Source organism: Lepisma saccharinum, chromosome 2 (genome assembly GCF_977018435.1).
Source record: "Lepisma saccharinum chromosome 2, izLepSacc3.1, whole genome shotgun sequence".
Taxonomy (NCBI): domain Eukaryota; kingdom Metazoa; phylum Arthropoda; class Insecta; order Zygentoma; family Lepismatidae; genus Lepisma; species Lepisma saccharinum.
In genome coordinates, this window is record NC_139230.1 from 212,710,614 (window position 1) to 212,736,048 (window position 25,435).

The 25,435-nt window shown below is 37.5% G+C and overlaps 1 protein-coding gene across 1 annotated transcript in view; it reads right to left on the reverse strand.

The window, feature by feature from the left end:
- Window positions 1-1,807: 1,807 nt before the first annotated feature.
- Window positions 1,808-25,435, reverse strand: part of LOC145984299 (DNA excision repair protein ERCC-8-like) — a 32,775-nt gene continuing 9,147 nt past the window's right edge. Inside the window, exons 2-4 of the mRNA XM_083117942.1 lie at window positions 17,226-17,327; window positions 14,572-14,774; window positions 1,808-5,403 (exon numbers count right to left, since the gene is read on the reverse strand). Of these exons, the coding sequence (XP_082974068.1) occupies window positions 4,769-5,403; window positions 14,572-14,774; window positions 17,226-17,327 (940 nt within the window). The 3' untranslated portion in view covers window positions 1,808-4,768. The remainder of the gene's footprint in view (window positions 5,404-14,571; window positions 14,775-17,225; window positions 17,328-25,435) is intronic.

Here is a 25,435-nt window from a genome sequence, read left to right on the forward strand (position 1 = left end):
ACAGTCAATAAACCACACTCCACAGTTCAATATATAGTAAACAAATTTAGAGAGGAAGGTTCAACACAGAATGTGCCGAGAAAACCAAAAGAGAGACGATTGAATAAACATGATGAATGCTTTATTTTTAAAAAAAAATGCGAGAATAACCTCGACTAAGTGTTCCTCAGTTACGACCGTTAGTAGAAAATGTTGCTGGCAAGATGATGTCCGATCAAACTGTTCAACATGCCTTGTGGAAGCATGGATATCATGGCAGAATACCACGAAAGAGGCTGCATGTCAATAAGGTGAATCGCAGGAATAGACTTCCATTCGCGAAACAGCACATCCACAAGGACCAGGCATTTTGGGATAGTGCCATATGGTCAGACGAGTCCAAGATTAATATATACGGGTCAGATGGGATAAATAGGGTATGGAGGAAATCAAATAAAGACAATGATCACATTAACACAGTTCCAACAGTTAAACACGGTGGTGGGTCATTAATGATTTGGGGCTGTATGTTGTCCAAAGGTGTTGGTACCATCCAGTTTATTGATGGTATCATGGATGCATATGTCTATTTGGACATATTGAAGAACAACGTAAAGCAGAGTGCCCAAAAAATTGACATATGCCGCCTATCTACAGATTTCAACAAGACAATGACAGTAAGCATAAGGCGGGAGTTAACATGAATTGGCTAATATGGAATGGGTCCAAACTACTACAAACACCAGCTCAAAGTCCAGACTTAAATCCCATTGAGCATTTAAGGGCAATTTTGAAGAGGAGAGTCCATAAAGCAGGCCTCAAGTCCAAACAAGAGTTGAAAACTGTTGTGCATGCAGAGTGGAATAAAATAAGCTCTGAAACATGTCGGAAACTGGTTAATTCTATGAAAAACAGATGTCAAGCAGTAATTAAAGCCAAAGGATATGCATCAAAGTATTAGAACTGTCAGTCAATTTGCTCTGAATATACTTTTTCTTTTATATTATTAAGTGTACAATAGAAAAGTTGTACAAAAAATGGCATGTTTCTCTTTCAGTTTCATTTAATTTATTATTGTCATTGGTTATACAGAATTTGGGTAAGATTTTATGTTCCTAATGATATTAGTTATTGAATTGTAAAGAAACAATTTCAAAAGAGTGTATTTCCTTTCAGACATTAAAGCATTTTCTTTGAAAATCCGTGTGTACGAATAAGAATGTTACATACTGTATGCCAAACCAAAATACCAAATTCATTTAACTAGAGTTAATATAATGCAAGATATATATATATATATATCAGAAAAAGGGGGAGGGGGGAAAATCTGTTCTTAGAATGTAATATGAAAGAAGCATTAATGATTAACAACAAACCTAGGGAAAATACTCATGGCAATGGTGGCACTATTTGAAAAGGTTGAAAAGTTTCAAAACTACATCTTGAATCAGGACAGTAACGATTTCCTCATGACAGACATTTAATGTAAAGAAAAAAAGCATCCCTATCTGAACATCAGAAGATTGTCTGTCTCCTATGCTGGACATTACTGGCTAATACACCAAGGAGTTTTCACATTCTTTACATACCTTAAATGTCTTTGCTTTAACATGTTTTAACTTTCAATTCTTTTTTCCTGTTTTTATCAAAAATCAAGGTAAGATCAAACATTAGGGCTATATTGAAGAGACATGAGACTTTAATCTAACATAATCTATGATGTTAAAGGCATGTGGTATGAGGTACTATGTATTCTATCATATTATTATTTATAATGCTGTAACTTATTTCCAGCATACTCTTCAAAAGAAAAATTCCTGAACAAATAATAAACTTTATTTCAATTTTAACTACCAACGTACAATACTCTTTAAATATATAGTTTTTTTCTAATAAAAACTACATTCACTTTTGAACTTATCTGACTAGCAAGAAGTTCACAAAATGTTTGTTAGACATTAAGTTGCCCTTCTTCTTAAAAACAATGTAAGGCACACAATGTAGTATGCATAGAAGAAACACATCCATGAATTGTGAACACTAACATTTAAATATACATTTGAGGAAATCACAGTTTCTTTGGCACTTCACAGCCATATCTATAGCTTCAATATAAAATCACAGCCGGTAAAGACAAACACCACTCCACCTACTCACCTTCATACAAAATACACTAATTATATGAATGGAAGTGTAACTACTCTCACTTAATTACTTGGGTTTCCACAACTTTTTTTTAAAGCATGTCACTTTTAATTTGACACCACAGTCGTATAATTGTAGGAACCATGTGTAAGTTAGTGAGAGCAGATAATGGATATGTATTTTCAGTCTTTGTAGTAAAACTCTAAGACATGTAAAAATAAACTAGTCACATGCAAGGTGAACAATACATACATGAATTACGCACAAAATTTTTAATAAACAGTATAATTTTCAGCCAACAATGAAATATCTAAGTTTGCCTGTCTCTATTCTTTATGCAGAGCAATTAAAAACTGTCTTATGGACTCACTCCATCATGGAAATCATCTTCTAAATAAAGCAAATGAACAAACAAAAAAACTCTTCTACTTATACACATGTCAAATTAAGTAGACAATACAACATATTAACGATTGCATGTAAGGCAAGTACTATTGATGAACTACATCTAACCCGTATCTAAGTACAATCTATCACATACAGAATAATACTGTAATGGAAATATGAAAAATCAAGTTACAGTTCTGCCCTTGTATCACATTTATGCACAGCCAGAGAAAGCCACCACTCCACCTTCACACAGAATACACAATACATGTGTGGGAATGCATAATGAGCAACAATTATTGTTATTTAGACGACGACACATCCAAATCACACAAAATTTACTTTCATACTGAAGGCACATTATGGGTATACAATTGACTTAGAGGATTTACAGAGACATAATTGTAGGAACTATAAGTTAGCAAGAGTAGATAATGACTACTTGTTTTCAGTCTTTTCAGTAAAACTCCAGACATGTAAAAATAAAATAGACAAAACAAAATATTTATAGTCACATGTAAGGTGAATTATATGAACTATAAATGCATGAAATATTTAAATTTTATTTTAAAAAAAACAACATTTTTCATCCAACAACCAAACATCTACGTTTGGGTGACTCTATTCCTGACGCAAAGAATTTAAAAACTGTCTGATAGGCTCATTTAATCATGGAAATTATATTCTAAAGAGATCAAACAAAAACAAAAAAAATTGTCCATGAGTTGTGTATGAATTAATTTTCATTTACTTAACCAATTATCTTAAATGTATAAAAGAAATGCATAAATTTAAATTTCAGATCACAACTGACAACAAAAACAAGGACAAAATGAACTCCACATCAAGATACTTTGGTCGATCCCTCCACTGTACAACTCATGGGTGTGTGAATTATACACACAACAATTAACTGCATTAAAGTGACATAACAATGTAGCAACAGGAGCACCACTTATTATGTCAAATATTAGAATGCGTCCCTCAGATGGTACACATACTAAATTGAGCCATAGTTCTCAGTGACTGAGATTTGCAGGCTTTTTTGAGTTTGGTTCAGCACTGTACCATAATTACCCATTTGATTAAAACAAGTTGATGTGATCCACAATTTTAAACAGTGGTCAGTACCATTTGACCTACTCTCACTGCATTATTTGTGACACCCCAGACATATAATTGTAAGAGCTAATGTGTAAGTTCGTGAGAGAAGATACTGGCTATTTGTTTCCAGTCCTTGCAGTAAAACTCTAGATATGCAATAATTAAATAGAAAATACAAAATATTTATGGTCACATTTAAGGTGAACTATGTGATCTATACATACATAAAGTATGTAAATTTTTTAGCCAACAACCAAACATCTAAATCTGTCTGCCTCTATTCCTGATGCAAAGAATTTAAAACTGTCTAGACTCATTCAATTATGGAAATTTCATACTAAATAAATCAAACGAACAAACAAAAGAAATAGTCCATGAGTTATGTATAAAACAAATTGATAAATTTAAAATTCAGATCGAAAAAAAAATGATGGTGATGCTTATCAATGGACAAAATGCATTCCACATCAAGATATTTCAGTCCATCCCTCCACTGTACAACTCATGGGTGTGTGAATTACACACATCAATTAACTGGCGCACCACTTATTATGTCAAATATTCAAATGCGTCCCTCAGATTATACATACATAATGTATGTACATTTTTTAGCCAACAACTAAACATCTAAATCTGCCTGCCTCTATTCCTGATGCAAAGAATTTAAAACCATCTTATATATTCATTCAATCATGGAAATTTTATACTAAATAAATCAAAACAAACAAACAAAAGGAATACTCCATGAGTTATGTATAAAACAAATGCATAAATTTAAAATTCAGATCGAAAAAACAACTGATGGTGGTGTTATCAATGGGCAAAACACGTTCCACACCAAGATATTGCGGTCCATCCCTCCACTGTACAACTCATGAGTGTGTGAATTATACACACATCAATTAACTGGCGCACCACTTATTATGTCAAATATTCAAATGCGTCCCTCAGATTATACATACATAATGTATGTACATTTTTTAGCCAACAACTAAACATCTAAATCTGCCTGCCTCTATTCCTGATGCAAAGAATTTAAAACCATCTTATATATTCATTCAATCATGGAAATTTTATACTAAATAAATCAAAACAAACAAACAAAAGGAATACTCCATGAGTTATGTATAAAACAAATGCATAAATTTAAAATTCAGATCGAAAAAACAACTGATGGTGGTGTTATCAATGGGCAAAACGCGTTCCACACCAAGATATTGCGGTCCATCCCTCCACTGTACAACTCATGGGTGTGTGAATTATACACACAACAAGTAATGGCATTTAAGTGACCAGGCAATGTGGCAACATGAGAACCACTTATTATGTCAAATATTATAATGCATCCATCAGATGGTATACATACTAAGTCATTGTGATAGTTTTCAGTGACAGAGATTTGCAGGCTTTTTAGAGTTTTGTTCAGCACTGTACCGTAATTTACCATTTCATTCAAACCAGTTGATGTGTTCCATAATCTTAAACGGTGGTCGGTACCACTTGACAGGAGAAACAATCCATCTCGGGTAAACTGCAACCCGTTAACAGAACCGTTATGAGCAGTGCCAGTACCCTTGTTGCTGAAAAACTCATCAACAGACTGAAGATAACGTCCTGATCGAACGTCCCACATCAAAATAGTGCCATCATTACCTCCAGATGCGAGTAAATATCCAGTTTCAGGTGACCACTTACATGTCAAAACATTGCCTGTGTGTCCTCGTAACTGATGGGTACTTGATCCAGTTTTCATGTCAACCAACATTACATTGTTGGTGTTTGAGGCAACTGAAATGAAAAATGAAATTGTATGATTGATTGATTTGGATTATTTTACATAACTTTTCTGCCACTCTTGGCTAATCACAAAGATTACTGATGCTGTGAAATTGATGAATACACACTCGCAAAGAACACCCATGCCCAGGCCAGGATTTGAACCCATTGAAGCAAGCCTATCATGTCTTATACGCACTAATAGTTCTGCCCATCAAGTTCCACTCAAAAGGACACAAGTCTATTAGTAAGTCTTTTCATGCAACAGGTGCAAACATGAATTCAGTTCTTGTTCTTCCTCGGCTCCTTGAATTAGGAAAGCAAGACAATAACATACCAGTTTCACATGGAAAATAACTCCAACAAAGATAAGGTAGATGAGTGAAAATATTTCATTCCCGTTCCACATTAAACTCTGTAGGTCAAGTCTCCCTTGACCTATCTACAAGGGTCATTCAACATAAACCAAGTCTTTTGCACATAAAAAATTTATGAATACCTATAAAACGATAAACTGTGCAGAGAACATATGTAATCCTTTGTAAGCATCCATTAATCATGACATATTTGGTGCATGCGTAGGAGTTTCAGCAAGCAGTGTGTCTGTAGCTGTGGAGCACTGATACACAATCAAATTTCTTGAGAAGCAGAATGTTAAACGAGTTGAGATTTTAATAAGATGCAAGCACAGTATGGGGCACAAACGATGTCACAGGCAAGAGTGTATGAATGGTGTCAAAAACTTGGCGATGGATGAAAGAACTGAATTGACACATTCATCGAGCTGGGAGATGCAAGGTGTTATCAGTCGATTTTTTTGGAGAAAGGAATCACTATTACTGCACAATGAAGAAGGGTGTTGTACCAAAAACCATTCGCAAGAAAGACCTAAGATACTGTCTGGAAAATCATTCTTCACCATGACAATGCCAGTCCCCACATGGCTAATTTCACAGCAACAACTCTTGCCAAAATACACTGGGAGGTTTTTCCAATGCCTTTGCAGTCTGAACTTAGTCCCCAGTGATTATCATTTATTTGCAAGCAAATAAATTCAAGAAGAAAGATGCCCTGCACATGCAGTGACTACAACAAGTCTCAGTTCTTTCTACAAGGGTCATTCAAGGTTGACCGGGACTTTTATTTCTGCAGAGGAAATAGGTAGCAGAAGAAACACCAAACTATGTCAGTTTTTCAAAGTATTCTCCGTGCACGCCGAGGCACCGTTGCCATCGTTCTGGCAGCTCCCGTCCCTTGGCGTAGAAAGAACTTGGTTGTTGTCGTAGCCACTGGAGGACATCGCTCCGCAGTGCTTCGTCTGTCGTGAATTTCTTCCCTCCCAGATGGTCTTTAAGGGGTGCAAACAAATGATAATCACTGTGGGCTAAATCCAGACTGTAGGGGGGATGGAGCAGAACTTCCCAGCGCATGTCGGCCAGAGTTGTTGTTGTCACATTGGCCGTGTGAGGGCGGGCATTGTCATGGAGAAGAATTACATTTCCAGACAACATCCCAGGTCTTTTCTTGCAAATGGACTTTCGTACAGCACCACCCAACAATGTGGAGTAATACTGGGCATTAATCGTGCTCCCTTTGTCCAGAAAATCCACATGGATAACGCCCTTCATGTCCCAGAAGACACTTGCCATGATCTTTCCAGCGGACGGCTGCATTTTGCTTTTCTTGGGGGGCGGGGAACCTTTATGCCGCCACTCCATGCTGCGTCTTTTGGTCTCTGGGGTTGAATTGTGCAACCATGTTTCATCACACGTGATGATGGATTGCAACAATTCATCACCTTCTGCTCGAAACCGATACAGAAGCTGTTCACAGACCGTCCTGCGTGTCCACTTCTGATCGAATGTCAGCTGGCGGGGAACCCACCTTGCACAGATTTTGCGGAAGCATAAGTGGTCGTGAATGATTGTCTCAACACTCCCGACACTGATATTCACCTCGGCAGCAATATCCCGCATTGTTACTCGCCGGTTCTCAAGAATCATTTGCTCAACACTTGCGATATTCACTGGTGTGACTGCAGTCGGGCGAATGTGTCCATGCGCTTCATTTGTCACCAGCTCCCGTCCTTCGCAAAACTGCTCATACCATTCATACACTCTTGTTCGCGACATCGTTTGTTCACCATACTGTGCTTGCAATCGTCTGAAAATCTCAGCTGGTTTCACTTTCTCCTTCACGAGAAATTTGATTACACACCGCTGCTCCACAGCCACAGACACACTGCTTGCCGTCATGTTCGCTGCAACTGCTGCGCATGCGCGAAATACGTCATGCCGGGCGCTAGTTACTCGCGAAGCAATACATTACGTCACCCGCACGTTTCATCATGATCCAGCTATTCATCGATTTTTTACGTACGAAAATCCCGGTCAACCTTGAACGACCCTTGTACACCAAAGGAACCAGAGAACTGCCACAATTAGGCAGGTTAATATAACGTTCAGACCTAAAACAAATTCCAACAAAAGGTCTGTAAATAGTTTTTGTTCCTACTTGGTGTACTGTTCAACAGAAAAAAAGTCTACCAAAATCTGGCAACTGGAACTGGGTTATTTTCAAGATGGCCACCGGTAACCTTGAAAATCGGATAAAGTCCTATAACTTGCTTATTTTTAAGCGTAGAACTATTGTTTTTTCATCAATTTTACGGTTTTTATGGTTAAGGAATTGCAGATTGGCTTAGCAGTACAGATGCACCACCACTATCAATCTAAATTTCTCTTGGATACCCTTAGCTCTTCGTATAGTGAAGTGCTCCAATTTGAGAGAAATGATGCTAGCTGTGGCACACCACATTCCTTTATTGAGGGTAAGGAGCTATTAGACTCTTCTTGGTTGTTTGTTGGTCACAATGTAGATCACAATGCTATGACAATAGATGGTAAAGGAACATTTCGTGGGATGAGCATGATTGCTGCATTGACACCAGGAATAAAGTGGACCTATATTGTGAATAGGAAAGAAATGTCGAAGCTCCATATAACAGAGATGTCAAATATTGATATAGTAGAGTACAGTTTTGCTGGAAATATATTACAAGAAGTAAAGTTTACAGATCTTGAATGTTATCAAGATTTTCACATTACAGCTGATATTGATATTTTGTGGGAGGTTTCATTTAGTTTCAACAGCCTGCACCAAATTGGCAGGGAATGATGCATGTAATTCACAAGGGAAATACTCATGCTGGCCAGTCCTCCATCCTCTTTTTGCTCATGATCGATATGTAGCCCGGTGACAAAACTTGTATTCAATCAACATTAGAATTTATCAACAAATTAGCCAGCAAACACCATGTCCCTCCTATAATAACTTTTGATCAACCCCTTTACTGGAAAGCTAGTGAAATCATCAAGGCTGCACCACAGGATTCCCACTTGAAGAAAATAGTACTTATGCTTGGCAGTTTCCACGTTTTTCCACATGTTTATGAATTTGCTTGTAGCAATAGGTAAAGTAATGGATGGGACAGGTCTGATAAGCATTTTTAGAAGTGGTGTATGGTGAAAATGCCGTAGTGCATATGCTAAGTGGTAAAGCAGTTGCAAGAGCTCTCAGAGGTCATCTTCTAGTGGATAATTGTCTTCATCAACTACTTGTGCAATCTATTCTAGACAACAATCCTGAATTCACTTCGCTAATCGAAGAAACTGTAAATGTGTATTAGTGTCTCTTAAGGGGTGAAACCACTCTTGAAACTGTTGTCAGCTCTAATGCAGTAAGTAAAATCAGTGAGGTACTTCACAAGAAGAAAACTGAAGTTAGTGCTCAATCTAAAACGAGTAAGTTGTGGCTATCATATCAGCAAATGATAAGTATTGCACAAGCGCTGATGAAAGCAGATCATACTGGGTCATGGATCAATCATTTGCGGTACAGGATGTTTCAAAATGGGTTGCATGTCATCCGTCGAACAAATCAGTTTTGGGCAGTCTAGGTTGAGATCTCGTGATTGAACAAACACTTATGAGGTCACTTAAAACCTCAGGTGGTTTAACTCACGGAAGCAAGATGACAGAAGATCAGCAAGCGTTGTGGACTATGTCAGCCCCCATAATGTCTGATTACAATATTGCCATGCAGGACTTTAATGGACTTGCTTACACAACTGGTGAACAACACAAAGATTGCAGTGCTTCAAGAATTGAAAGAGATACTCTAGACATTTCAACAATATATGCAAAGGTATCACCATGTTCACCTTTCTCGGCTGACCCCTTATTGAGAAATATCATCAGTGGTATTGTAGCGAAGGAAGATGTCAATGTGTATGAGTACGAGTCAGTGGGAAGGAGCGTTGTGCACAGTATGATTGGACAAAATGTATTTTCCTTCACTTTTAAGAGGATCGACAAAGTAAAGACCTTGAGTAGTTCATCTGCAGTCACAGTCGCACAGGGCAAAAGCATCGATCCTGGCTTGTTCTTCCAACGATTTCTTGTAGTCTCTAAGACAGGACAACTAGATCTAGAGGAGGCAATGAAGTATCAACTTACTGCATACCCAACATCACTGTTTGAGAACATGCACATTATGAGAAAGGCAGATAAACCACAATTAGCCCATGGCATTGACGAGCATTGTAACATTCAAATTTCAATTGATGTTGTTCTGTGTACAGAAATATATGTTATTGATGGAGGCTACTTGATACGCAAGCTGAAGTGGAAAATAGGAGATACCTATCGTAAAATAGCCAGAGAATATGCAGACTTTACAATTCAGCATTATGGGATTGCTACTGTTGTTTGATGGGTATATCACAGGTCCTTCAATAAAGGATAATACACATAAGAGAAGGCAACGAAACATCCATCATCCAATAGTTCATTTCACCGGTGATACTGAATTCGAAGGGAAGCAGGAAGAATTCCTTTCAGTAGAACGTAATAAACAACAATTAATCACATTAATCAGTGAGGAAATGGTTATGAGAGGCTGTAAGATTTATGAAGCGGAAGGTGATGCTGACGTGGACATTACAAAGGCCGCAGTTAACAGTGTGAAGGAACGTTCCACCACGCTCATTAGGAATGATACCGACCTGTTAATTCTTCTCCTATATTACACTGAAGCTAATGGCAAACCACTGTATTCTCGATCGGATAATCAGTCCAGAGACACTCGAAAAGTGTATCACATCAATAACTTGAAGTCTATTCTTGGCAGTGAGTTGTGTGCACAGTTGTTATTTATTCATGCATTCACAGGATGTGATACCACCTCCCGTATTTATGGTGTTGGTAAAAAATCGGTATTAGAAAAACTTTTAAAAGGTGATCGTGTCCTTCATTCCTGTGCGACTGCATTCACTTCACTGGGTCAGAACCCTGCTGATATTGTAAGTCTTGGCAGTGAAGCGATGCTTGTTATTTTTGGTAGCAACAATACAAGTTCTTTGGCAGCCTTGGGTTACCAGACACTTACGAAGAAAGTCATCATAGCCAAATGGATTGTTCATCCAGAACGTCTTCTTCCAATTGAGTCTTCCAACAGTCTTTTCCAACAAATTCCATTGTCTAAGAGTGTACTATCAGACTATGACATGGATGAGTACGGCTAGCGAAATGAATCCTGTGAATTGGGGTTGGCAACTTGATGGTGATGAACTTGTACCAGTAATGTGTGATATGAATGTTGCACCAAACACTCTACTGAAAATTATACATTGCAGTTGTAGAACTGGTTGCAGTGTTAATCGTTGCAGTTGCAGAACAAACTGACTTCCATGCAGTTCCGTATGTGGATCATGCCAAGTTACATATTGTGACAACCAGGTGTCAGATGAAGTAGAGGACAGTGATGAAGACTAATGGACAATGAAGACTTTTTTGTCCCCATATTGCTGCACATTTTCATAACCTGATTTAAAGTGTACTTTGTAAAATAGATATTTTACAGAAAAAATATGTATGAAGTATAGTTACAATGCGTGATGATAATACACACTTACAACTTCATATTGTGTACTTACTTAGACCTACAAACATGTATTGTACCTTTATTTTTCACTGTTGGCTCCATTTTTTGATCTCATAGACAAAATTTGTTGGTTGACATGAATTCCTTGACCATAAAAACTGTAAAATTGATGAGAAAATAATTGTTCTATGCTTACAAATAAGCAAGTTATAGAACTTTCTCCGATTTTCAGGTTAGCGGCAGTCATCTTGAAAATAACCCACTTCCGGTTGCCAGATTTTGGTAGACTTTTTTTCTGTTGATCAGTACACCAAGTAGGAACAAAAACCGTTTACAGACCTTTTGTTGGAATTTGTTTTAGGTTAAGGTTTTTTTTTGGCTAAATTGACCCGTCTAAATGATGTCATCAGTGCATAGACACAAATGGAGAATTCTTTGAAAAAGTGACAGTTTGGTACTTGTTGGACTTTTAATTTCCTCTGAAGAAATAAAAGTCTTGGTCAACTTTGAACAACCCTTGTGTAATCTTGATCGCTTCTATTCTATGGAATGTTTTACTCTTTATTACATATCATTGTCTATAACCTCTTTCTCTTTAAGTATAGGACAGCAAAAGTCGTGCATCCGCCAATAAGAACAGCCCACATGCCCAAAGTGCATCGGTCAGTCTCGCAAAATAGGCAAGATGCTGCGAGAAAGGTTTCTTCCCACACTACCATTGCATCAAGCTTGTGCATCGAGGTGCTGACACATTTAGCTCTACTTTGGGTAAATTAACAGATAGCATCTGTTCTTGAATTCGAATTCTGGTAGGATCAGTTCTTTTCTTTCTTTCATGGTGTAGAGTGAAATACCCTGTGTAGAAGTTTCCATTTGTGTAAGTAATCTACAATTGTCTGGTTGTGGGGCCAAACGTTTGCAGCAGAAAATACTTTATTTTCTGCTGTTACTATTTAAATAGATTTAAAATAATCCAGTTCACTCATTATTCACATCCCTGTGCAACATAACAACAACAATTATCCCACAACCATCAACTTGTCCTGCAAGGAGAGGGCACACCTTGACAAATTGAGATTGGGATGGGACTTCATTTAGTGGTAGGGTACCCTAGAGGTATTGATATGGCAAGGCACTAGCCAGCAATTTCCAAGAAAAAGTGCTTCAAAGTTTTGAAGCTTTCCACATGAGGTGAAAATATTATCTGATTGTGAAGCAACCTTGTGGCCCGGTGGTAGTGTACCAGTCTCCCACACCAAAGGTTCTGGCTTTGATTATAATTCAATTGTCCCTACTTTCTTTATTAACTTGAGCAACTATTTATTACATTGTATTTAATAATTTATTGAAATAAAATTTTATTTCATTTTTTGGGTAAAATGTTTTTTAACCCTTGCCGTTTTCTCCTTCAAATGCATTTTAGCAGAACCCTCCTCAGACTTCTCTGAGGTTGCATACTTGTGTGCAACTTCATACACAGTCAATCTCAGGTACTCGAAGAACCTCGCAATTTCAGTGGATGATATTCCAGCACGAAGACCTTCAATGATTGCCACTCTCATATTGTATTCTGCACTCAAACTCACTAACACAACATTTTGCATGTCTTACACACACTTCAGGTCTCTCAAACCATCAATAACCAACTACTGCTGAAATCAAATTTAGCGGAAACTTCAACTTAAACATTTTCCAGATTTCTGTATATTTAAAAACATTTATTTCCTGAAGAAGGGCCCCACTCCAGGAATCTAAGAAAACATAATACAGCCTGTACTGATTTAGACAGCTTTGTACTCTATCTTGGTGTTGAGATTCATGCTGTGAAAGCAATGTGAACACATAAAAAACAAGTCAAAAAGTCACTCCAGTAAAGAGTAAAATTTTACTTGATAAATCCATTACTTTTAGAGATTCTCAGTGTCATCTTGCATTTGTGTAAGTGAGTAGAGAAGGAAGTTATACAACCTTCATCCACACCTAATGGGTAAAAGAGGACTGTTTCTGAATATACAACAGGAGGCTTTGCACCAAGAGAAGGAATTGAAACAGTCCTTTTTCTTTGGTCCAGCTTCTGCAATTGAGTTTCTTTTATTCACAAATTCCCCCACCCTTTCTTTATATTGCCCATTGTGAAATTAGTCTGTTGAGTGCATTAATTTTTACAGTGCAAACTTTCACATAACCTTTTCCTTTCACTCTGAAAGTCAGAAAATTCCATGTGTATGTTGATGAAGTTTGCTAGTAACACTGCAGGGTTCTGTAGTGTTGCAGACTTAAACTCAAATGAATGTGTGCCACTTTATGTGAACATTAGTGTAGAATTTCAGATAAAAATTATGACTTACAATTATTCATGCAGTTGTGTGGACAACTGCCAACTTGTCTGCACTTGCAAGTGTTACTAACCAAGATTATATCCCAATACGATGCCTTTTTTAAAAACTTTATCCATAAAAACCAGTATGCATAAATCCTTTTGAGTAGAGTACAGCACATGGCCTCTACTGGTCGCAAACCACAGGTTATCATAAAACTGTAAATTATGACTGTGTGATAATTTATTATCCTTTTCTCTCCCAAAAAATGGGCATTTTGAAAAAGATATAGTTCACCATGACTTGAGACATTATAGAATTTCCCATATGGAATTAAATATCTTAATAGACGAGGTTTTATAATGTAGAAAAATTGATGTAAATCTCTCTCCCAGTTTTCATGTTATAAATAATTGAAGTTAGGATTGCATGACTTTTGAAACACACTGTACAATACTGTAATTAGGATAAAAAAAAAGAGCATAAGAGGAAGGTAAAACAACACTTATGTTAGAACTGCATCACAGCAAAAACATTATGATGATTTTCATAGTCATATTGGTTGCTCGTATTTCAATAATACTTTGATGACAGTAATTTCAAAACTTCTCTTTCACATTTCTAGATTTTCAAGAGACATTTATTCACTTGAAGTTACATCACTTGCCCCAGGATCACAACAAGTGATCTGGACCAGGAATTTTTCCAGTCATTTCCCACCCAATCTCGTAAATGGATACCTGGGGGGTTAAGGCAGCCAGGCATGCACAGGGCCACCTTTACCTTACCTTTAAAGAAGTTACATGGAAAGCAATCATTGAGAGTGCTATCCCATTTGTCTCTTGGCACTGTTAGAAAAAGGTAAAAATTACATGAAGTAATACTTAAAATATGTAATAAACTAAGCACTATAACTAACCAGCAATCAGAGACTGTGATGAAATTCGCGACATGTCATGATGAAGAACTCGTCCTTCAAATCGAACACTCTCCACAGGTTTCAGCTGGACACTGTCCCATATTTTCAGCTGCTTATCCATGCCACTGGAAACAAAAATTGCTGGGTCTTGAGGATACCATTGTACACACTCAACGCTGTACAAGTGAGCGTTAGGTGTTTTGCTGAAATGTAAAATACGTATAATGTAGATGTGGCATGTAAATGCACAATTATGTATGAAAACATACCTACCTCTCAGTAGGTAACAATAATAATTTACAGTACTTCTACATAATAACAGTGCTGAAAAATATTTGACAACTGTCTTGTACACCTAGTGTATTCTTATATATTTTAAAATGCAATATAATATGAAGCAAGTCATAAATACAGGAACACTCGCTCGAAAATTTTCTTAATCTACAACTATATATTTGAAATAATGCACACTTCATTTTTTATTTTACTTGTTGCTATCTGCATTTCAGTGTCTTTCCCACTGATGCAAATGAGAGAGGATCCACGTATACAGTGGCAGAAGGAGTCTCCCAGCTGAGGAAAACAAGCTCCATTCACACGAGAACCCATGTTAAAAGTAGCAGGAATATTCAGCACAAGAAAATAGTGTATCAGTGGAGAACAGGTGGATGCATACCCCTTATTTCTAATATGCTGCTTATAAAGGATTTGTTATTTCATGCTGCACTTCATCCACTCTTTATTAATTGCAATGACGAGGATGAGTGATTAGCTAAGGGACACTTGAAAAGATTATTCATGCTCAGGCTGGGACTTGATGCTGAGAACTTCAGTGGTGAAATCGAAAGTCGAAGCAGGCACATTTGAAATTTTATATTGGCAATTACAGACAACCGTCACACCACTACTTTTTACCTACTATCCAAAATTCACAAACCTGGCAGACCCATTGTATCCAGCTACAACCCACCCACTGAAAGAATTTCAGCCATAGTTGACTTCCACCTCCAGCCTATTGTAAAAGCTCTGCCCTCCTACCTTCAGGATGCCAACCAATTCCTTCAGAAAATCAGCAACCTTCCACTATTTCCCCCAACACCATCATTGCCACCATTGACTTAACTTCCCTCTACACCAACATACCTCACTCCCTCAGCCTCCACAGCATGGAAAATTTCCTCAACAACAGAACAAACGCCACAACCCCAGCACTAATTTCCTGACCCAACTAGCCCACCTTGTCCTCAAATGAAACAACTTTACCTTCGAGGACAAGCACTACCTTCAAATTTGCAGCACAGTCACGGACACCATGCCAACCTTTTCATGGGCAAACTCAAACAAGAGTTCCTGCAGACCCAACCCCAGAAACCTCTCCTCTGGCTTCATGTCGTCAATGATATCCTCAAGCTCTGGACACATGGAGAACCATCCCTATCCACCTTCCTAGACCAACTTAACCACTCCTGCTCCATCAAGTTCACCTGAACCCACTCCAGCAACCAAATCACTTTCTTGGATGTGGATGCGCACATGAAGGAAGGTCTATCCACATCAAACCCACCAATACCTCCACTTCTCCAGCTCCCATCCATTTCACATCAAGAAAGCCATCCCATTCTCCCTGGCCCTCAGAGGTCAATGCTTCAACACCTCACCCACTCTCTGACAAAACTATAACCTACGCCAAGCCTTGGTCAACCGTGATATCCTTCCACCCTGGTCACCAAACAAATATCACGAGCAGCTTCAAACACCTCCACCAAGAAACCTATCACCAACCTGCCTGTATCTGTCACCAAATATCAACCCCACCTCAACAAAATCAGACACACTCTATGTTCCCTCCTTCCCATCCTCCACAGTGATCATGACACCAGAAACATCTTCCCCAACAAGCCCAGCATTGTTTTCAAATGTCCCCCCAACCTCTCAAAACATTCTGATCCACCACACCGCACCTACTCACAATCAACTCCCCTGCCCAAGGTGCAAAACCTTCCTAATTTTTGTCACTCCTCGCACCCTCCAGATCCACACTGCCACTGGCAAATTTATCATCTACCCAAAAGAAACCTGCCACACCTCTAACCTCACCTTCAATATCTGTGGTGGCTTCTACCTGGGGGAAACATCAACAGCGCTCAACCTCCGTATCAACAACCACCGCTCCTCCACCCAAAACCTGGACTTCACTGTTGCCGTGCATACCAACCACCACAATATCCCCTCAATGAATGCATCCATCCCTTACCTGAATCCACCAACACCGCAGTACGTAAAAGATGAGAAAGAGCCTACATACCAGCCATGAGTGCAACCATGAACAAGACCACCCAGTAATGTCCCCCATCCTCACCACCCTTTGACTCCCCACACCACTCACAGTTTTTGACAAGCCTAGTGAAAGAACCATGTTTTTTGGCACCATCTACAATTGCTTTCAGCAGGACCTGGCAACACTGCAAGTCACACTATCACTTTCTCCTTCTTGTCAAGTTTCATGCTTTGTTTCTACACCTTAAGATGAAGCTCACAGCCATGAAAATTTGAATATTTCCTTTGGCTGGTGAGTGTTCCCTCTTTCACTTGTTGTGTGTGTGTAGTATGTATTATATATATATATTTGTATCCATAACATAACGTTTTCTTACCTCCTTACGACACCAACCTCTGGACAAGTGTAATATGTTGGTGCTGTGAAGCCACGAGTGTCATGTATGTACAGCGATCCATCTGAGACGGCAGTGAGCAAGCTATAATGGAAACAAATTAACTGAGTCACCAACTGATTTCATCAGAAAATGAGGCAACCAAAATAGTAAAGATTTTATCTAAAGGGCTTCTTATTTTTTGGTTGTGCTTTCAATTTCATTTACAGATCCAATTTACATCTATAAATAAGCTGCAGCCTAATGCAAATTATCCCATATTATTTTTATGAATGTAAATGAATAATTTAAATGGTCTCGTAAAGTAAGGTCTAAATATGCAGTTCCTTCTTCAGTAACCAATCATTACATAATTGAAAGTTTTAAAGAAGAATGAAGCATGCATTTAGAATATTGTAAATGGTTGTGGAATTTTAAAGTTCAGTGACCATGCCCACAAGAATGATATTCATATGGAAAACATTGTATGTACATGCAAGAGATGAAGGAAAGTATGAAAGTACTATGACAATCCCAACCTAATTAAAACATATAAATAGCAACATGGTAAGTAGGAATTAAATTATAATGCCAATATCATCAAACCTACTCACTTAAGCATATAGCAGTGAGACATAAAATTTGCTCTGCACAAAAAACATGCAGTAAATAATCAGGGGCACTTTTTAACCATGTACTTCCCTAGACATAAGATTTCAAATAATAAACATATAAATAAAATAAGAATAATAAAAAAAACAGAACTGAAAAATCGTTATTTGTTTCAGCATGTTAATTACAGTTACATTTTGCTGGTTCAGCGGTCGATAACAGGCCACGGGGTGTGGGTGAAGAGAAATCAGAGTAGCCAGGGGTAGCAAAGGATCCTCTCACCAGTTTCGGTGCAAAATTATGATTGTTCCAGGGTGGCCACCCCAGAACCATGATAAAATTAAAGTATAATTCCAGGTTTTCAAGGTGCTGTTGTGAAATCCATGCTACATTTTTTCGCTGGCTACTGGCTAGCATGCGCAAACACTCACTGAGACAACAACTGGGTAGAGAACAGAAGACAAAACAAAACAAACCAAAGGGAAGTCGTATTTGGTGGTTGTCAGATGAAAGTTTTATGTTAGCGCAGCAAATTTTCACTGTTTTGTAATTTCATTACACAGTGATCAACTTTTCTTTTGCGAGAGGTTGTAAATGGGAGTGCTATGCATATCATGACAGTTTTCCTTTACAGTTGTTTGTGATCATTAAACTTCATGTTTTATTTTTCCAATGATCAGCGAAAAAATAAGGTAATGCACACAGTCTATTCCAATGCATGACACAAATTAGAAACGTTTCCACAGTGTGTCCTGCATTTAGGTTGTGTGAATTGCAGACGAAAAGCTGTCGAGAAGAAGCGGAAGTCAAATGAAGCAGGGAACTACATTATATCGTGCAAACCACCTATCCTCTTGCATTCAACTCGAGACCACATTCGTCAAGGGCTGCTAGTAATTCGTAAGTTTCACCACCAGATGTCTCAGACTGCTGAAGTCACTTCCGTAGTCCATGTCGTTAATTTAAGGTGCAGAGTTTACATTTGCCATTTCACAGACACGAAATACGATTGTTATGCATGGAGCACACTAATCTATGAAAAATTGTTAATTTCAAACTCAAATTTAACTGATCAACTTTATCTTGCAATAATCTTCATCTGTCAGAACTTTCTGCAAAGGACACTAACAAAGTAAACGGATTTAGAGATAATATTTTTTTCACACAGCTTTCTTTTTCTTTCTCAATAAAAATAAAAGCTAAACTAAAAAACTTGCCTCAGAGCATTTATAAATTCAATGACATTTGCATTAATAAAAGTTGCAGTTTTAACGTCTACGGAGGAAAAAACATGCAGAATTCATGCATAATTCCCGGAGTCAATAATTCACGCAGAATTCCAGGTGAGTAGCCACCCCGTTGATCACATAAATGTATGGCCAATATTTAGGTACATGTTCCTTGCATCTGCTGACAAAATGTCAACCTGCTATACTGGACCCATAGGCAAAAGAGCATGCGCAGACCCACGACTCCTGTGCATCGTACTTCTGTGTGGAGGGGATGGACACAGTTGAGCATGCTTCCGTATAGCCCAAATTGAACGGATGGAAGGGAAGGTGCACGGAGACTTTTGGTCGAAGGTACAAGATGTGCATGACCTATTTCTAGATGAGTTGCTTCATTTTCTTTAAATCAACATTTCATTTTCGGACATACTTTCAGTCATAAAATACAACATATAATTAGAATGGAAGTCATAAGCAGACAAACACAAACAAAGCATGACATTCTCCAGTTCCTGATGCACTCGAAAACAGTGTGGACAATGACAATGACATCGAATATTTTGGTGAATAAGTTTACCTGTATAAATATGTAAAAGAAGGTTATATTATATCAAAAAGTCAAGTGATATTGTGTGTTCTTGGTTAAGTGCATTGAAGTTGGAACCCTAAAATGCTTTTTTTATTTTTTAAAAATCAAGGTACCAGTTTGTGTAATATAAGTATATATTTTTTGCCTGACAGGCAAAATTAACAAAATTTGAATAAAATAATCATGATGTCATTATTGTCAATACTTTATAAAATGTACATTGATACAGATTTCTCATTTAACTTACACATCAAATGCATGAAATAGGAAAAAAATGTACTTTTGCTGTAGAAATAAATTGAACTTGAGCACGTCTTGCGATGGTATGCAAATTATGTGTTCAAATCAGTTTGGGATAACCTTTTAACACAACAGCTGGCACACGTAATTCCGCCATCTTATTTCCAACACAACATAATGCGATGCTAAGTATTTTAATGAAGCCAAGGAGTGCCTTTAGATTTAATGATAGCATTATAGGTCATTAACCTTAATGAAGGTTGGAGTAATGCCTTGATGTGCTAATGCAGCGTTAAGTTGATTTAACGAACCTGCCATCTGTATTAAATACTGGAGTTGAAAAAATAGCTCATGCAAGAATCCATGCTTTGAAGCTGTTCTTGGATTACATTCATCTCGGACACGAAATACTGGTGGATTTTCATGTGAAGCTTGAGACCAGATATTACATGATCAGGTTTTGGAAGCATTTCAGGATGTTATTTTAATGCTAAGAGCCTTAAACCTAACAACAGAAGCATTTATGGATGTAACACTCCTTCGAATCTCACATCATGTGGCCTTTCGTAGTCTGTATCCACATTGACAGTAAACAAATGGTTGTTTGCAAAAAAAATATGCACATGGGAGCATATAGGAGAAAGCGCACTGTTAAACAGATGAAGAATGTTTAACAGACAGACATAGAAATCAAATTAGGTAAAAAAAAAAGTGTATCATTATTAATTCAGAATTAAGCAATCCACTGGATCACGTTCCACAAAACTGGCGGACTGCTGTTGTGAGATCCACAGGACCATAACACCAGCACCAAGTGACCGAGGTTCAATAATCAGATGCTGCTGGGAGCATCTGTGGGAACACACATGTCAAATTTACAATGTGTACAAAATACATGGGTTACGTAGAAATATTGTGGAATATGACAAAATATATTTTTTATGGGTACACCACCACCACCTAATTACCTACACAAAGTAACACATGAAATTGATAACCACACAATAAATCCACGAAGACCGCTAAAAATTCCATCATGAAGATTGAGAAGCAGTCCACTGAGTATATACCAAACAGCAGTTGGACCCCTTCTACTATTGGATTAAAAATTATCGACACTTGAGTTTGGACTCTAATTAAAACTTAACCAGTAGACCTACATAAAAACGAGTTACATCAAAATTTAGCTAATTTAATTCTGCATTAATCTATGCTAAGTATTTTTTTCAAGTATGCCTTCTATTTTTTATCATCATGAGAACAAAGAATTGGCTAGCATAGATTAACACAATTGAATAAGCTAAATTTCGATGTAACTTGTTTTTTTTTATGTAGGTCTACTGGTTAATTTTTAATTGGAGTCCAAACTCAAGTATCTATAAGTTTTAATCTGATAGTAGTAATGCTGCAGTTGAGCTGTGTGTTGCATCCTAGTGCACTACCAGCTTGACTAGATTCAGGACATTGGCAAGGACTCACCGCTGGTCAGTCTCTCTGGGGCCCACTGTTGCTGATATTGGTGGCACATGGTGTAGACCAGCTGGTGCATAATTGTCAGGTCATAAATGCAGCAAGCACCAGATGTGAATGTGATGAAATGCAGCCCCTGTAATTCCTTAAATTAGGCACACACAGGAGATGTACTACATAGATTTTTATAACAGCCTACATAGTGTATACACATTGTAAATCTCATGTGTGTGTTCCTGCAGATGTTAGGTTAGGCAGTCACATTGAGAGCTCTTAGCATAAAAATAACATCCCTAAATATCATCTTTAATCTAAACACACAATATCTAGTGCCAAGCATGAAATCCCCTTCAAGCCTTCGAGAGGTAAGAATTTACAATATAGAGATATCATGTAATTAGTTTACTAGTTGTTATACTCACTAAATATGCAATCGTACTTACGTATATGCACATAATATTGGGGGGTAACATGTTTAAATTGCACAATGAGTTGTAGAACTTGTAAAATAATGTTTCTAATTATCGTGATGATTCCCCATAAAGAAACATAGCAACCATGTTTGATGATGTGAAGAAATGACGATCAACTTCCGTTCCGCTGTCTAGAGCGATTCTCTTTGGTTCACAGCATTGGTCGTGGAAGAATGGCAGAGAGGAATGAAAAGATTGTTAATGTGCTACAGTTATATAAATGGAGTGTAGAAGAGGATGGTCATGGTTTGGTTAACAAATTGATGAAATTTGGTGTTCTGCCGAAGGAGGGTAGTTACATGTGTCCACGCGGGCACACTTTGGAATTGTACAGAAACTGTGCATGTATTGATAAGAGCATGTAGAATGCGGATTTTAATTAGAGGTAAGTTTGAAAACTGTGATTCAGTCCCTTTGATTAAAGATGTCTCTTCACCAGTTACGTGCTACAAAAGTGTCGAACCATGGACGTATAGGTCACACACCATTGGCGAATAGCCGCATGCACCATTCACAGGAAGGTTAGGTTAGGCAAACAGTTAAAATTTGGGGTTGTAGAACCATGCACCATTCACAGTAAAGTTAGGTTAGTTGGAGTTGGGTTAGGCAAACGGTTAAAATTTGTGGTTCTAGTATATCAGGAATATGTATATTTCGTTGTGAAACGATAGATCTTGCGATAAATAATGAGCAATTCTACATTGTTGGTTGAGATCATGGACCCCCTTATTTTCCGATTTCTAAACATGAAACCCAAATTTTAATTTCAGATTCGTGGTTGTGAGGCCTAAATTAGTGAGTATGCGAAATACTAACAAAATTGGAGAATATATCTATATTGTAAATTTGCTCCCCTTCGAGATGACCATAAACAAGAACAGCTGCTCACTATGAAGATCCTAATTTCTCCCATAAATGACTATGCTAATGGTACCCTTGACCCTATGTACTGCTGTTAAAAAAAGGAACCAAGGTTTATTAACTCTTTCGCTGCGGAATTCTGTGGCACACAATATCCCTTGGCTGCGTAATTAAATTTGAAAATACATTTTTTTTATAAAAAAATAGTTTTCACAATTACACTGCATTATATATGAGAGAAAACTTACAAAAGTCATTCCTTGCACTGGAAAACCATTCTGTGGTCCTTGGTGGTATGATATTTTGAAATTTTGAAAAAAAATACATTTTTTTAGAAACAATAATTTTACAAACATTTTTTTAGAAGCAATAATTTTACACAATTAAATTGCAAAATATGTATTAGAGAACTTACAAAAGTCATTTCTTGCACTGGAAAACCATTCTGTAGTCCCTGGTGGTATGATATTTTGAAAATTTTGAAATTTTGAAAAAAAAAAAAAACATTTTTATAGAAAGAATAATTTTACAAAATTACATTGCAAAATATGTTATAAAGAACTTGCAAAAGTCATTCCTTGCACTGGCAAACCATTCTGTAGTCCCTGGTGGTATGATATTTTGAAAAATTTTGAAATTCCCGCACCTAGATCAATGCTGTTTTGCACTCTGCTCAATGATGTTACGGGCGGCGGTACAAATTCTTCATCAGACACTACAAAATCACTGTCACCACTTGAAGTCTTATAAAACTGTCGCTATTATCGTCACAACTTAATACACCTTCTGATTCTGAGTCGGCAAATAACAGTTGAGTAACATCATTATCAGACAAGTGTTGACGACTTGACGAAGCCATGTTGTTTACATTCGAACATGCATTTGAAACTGACATGTCAGAGCACTCAATGCTCGTATGTTAAAGAATTCTAAACGGAGGCGTAATTAGCGACATCATATGGATAAAAACAAAACTACAAGTTCAAATAGTTCAAAATACTATCAACAGATGTCAGAAGGCTACTAGAAGCGACGTACTTCAGAAATGCGACACCCGCAGCGAGTGGAAGTATGAACTCGCAATAATGCGACTTCCGCAGAGCAAGGCACCTGGCATGCTGTGCATAAAAGCGACGACCGCAGCGAAAGAGTTAAGAATATATTGATTATGAACACTTTCCATCATTTCTTCTTCATGGAGACGTGTTAAGGTGAATTAAATTACCTTTTTCCTTAGCCGGAAGCAGCACAACTGGAAGGCTTCGTGTAAGTGAATATAGCATCCAAAACAACACCAGACAGAACATTGCCTACAGTTTCATAAACACAAGAATTTAACGAGAAAAGCCAATAAATTTACAATTAATATATATTATTTTATATTGAAATGTTTGAAATGTATTATAAAATAAATACACAGGACTGAAAACTTCCTTAAACAAAATAGGGTAGGGTAACAGTTGAGTCATTCCATGCGAAATCAACACAGCCTTTGACCTGACCATCTCCGATTTTCATGAAATTTGGGGAATTGAAACTTAGTAAGTATAAAAAAATTTTAGTTTCGTGCGTCTTGTAATTGTTAAATTATTCAAGGTCAAAGTTAGCAGAAATTGCACTTTTTGAGCCCTCTTAGCTATACTAAATGTGCTGTAACTCCGCCCCTATTTCGCCTAGGAAGCTCAAATAAAGCTCATTGTACAGGGAATTGAACAAGCTTTCCAGTGATATATAACAAGCCTACCTTTAGATAAAAATATAATTTTGTCACGTGACCTTAACTTTTGACCTTGAATATCTCAAAACATGTCATCACCAAAAATCGTGAAAAAAATATATTTGGTCCCTCAAACCATACTCTAAAACATACCAAAAAATCATTCTGGGACTGCAATGGGATCAGAAGATACAAAATAATATGTGTAACTATGTGACTGATAAAAGCCCCATTACATGAACTATGAAGAGTCAAATGTCCCTTAACACCCCCTACAAAATGTGAAGGAGTTATCCTGGGTATAATTCGTCATGAAAGAAATAGGTTAGGCACAGGGGGATTTCTAGCCGTGTGTGTCAAGCGCAGGTCCGGCATATTGTTGACCACCATATTGAATTCAACGCAAACATTTCAAAGGAAAGGGGGTGATGTGATATATCAAATGAGGCTAGAATTTCATGAGAAATGAAGTGACGAAGGATTTTCCAACGTATATTACGCCAGCAAAAAGTTATACACATATCTTTCACTTACGATATATGCACATTATAATGTTGTCAATGTTCCTATGAGCACACTCGTTGACGTCTCTCACACTCACAAAGAACATTTGGTAATGTAGCATGTGCAACAACATCGCAAGCAGCAACTATGCCTTCTCTCAGATGGTCAATATCAGGGACTTTTAGTGCATGCACCATTCTCTTCAAATGTTTCTGAAGGTAAAAGTCCTCCTAAGATGTTAGATCTGGGGAATGTGCAGGCCTTTTAATAGATCCCCGTGTGCCCATCAATCTACCTAGAAAATTACCATGAAGAAATTGCGAAAATGTCTACATAGTGTGGTCACACACTGTCCTGTTTCAAAACTCTCGAAAAGTGCCATATCCCATAAGGAAGGGTGAAAAAACCTGTTCACTTAACAAATCCAAGAAGCCCTCACCATTTAAGGTTCCGTTGTTGAATATGGACCAACCATTTCCGTTCGCCATACATTATACCACATAATTAGCTTACCAGCA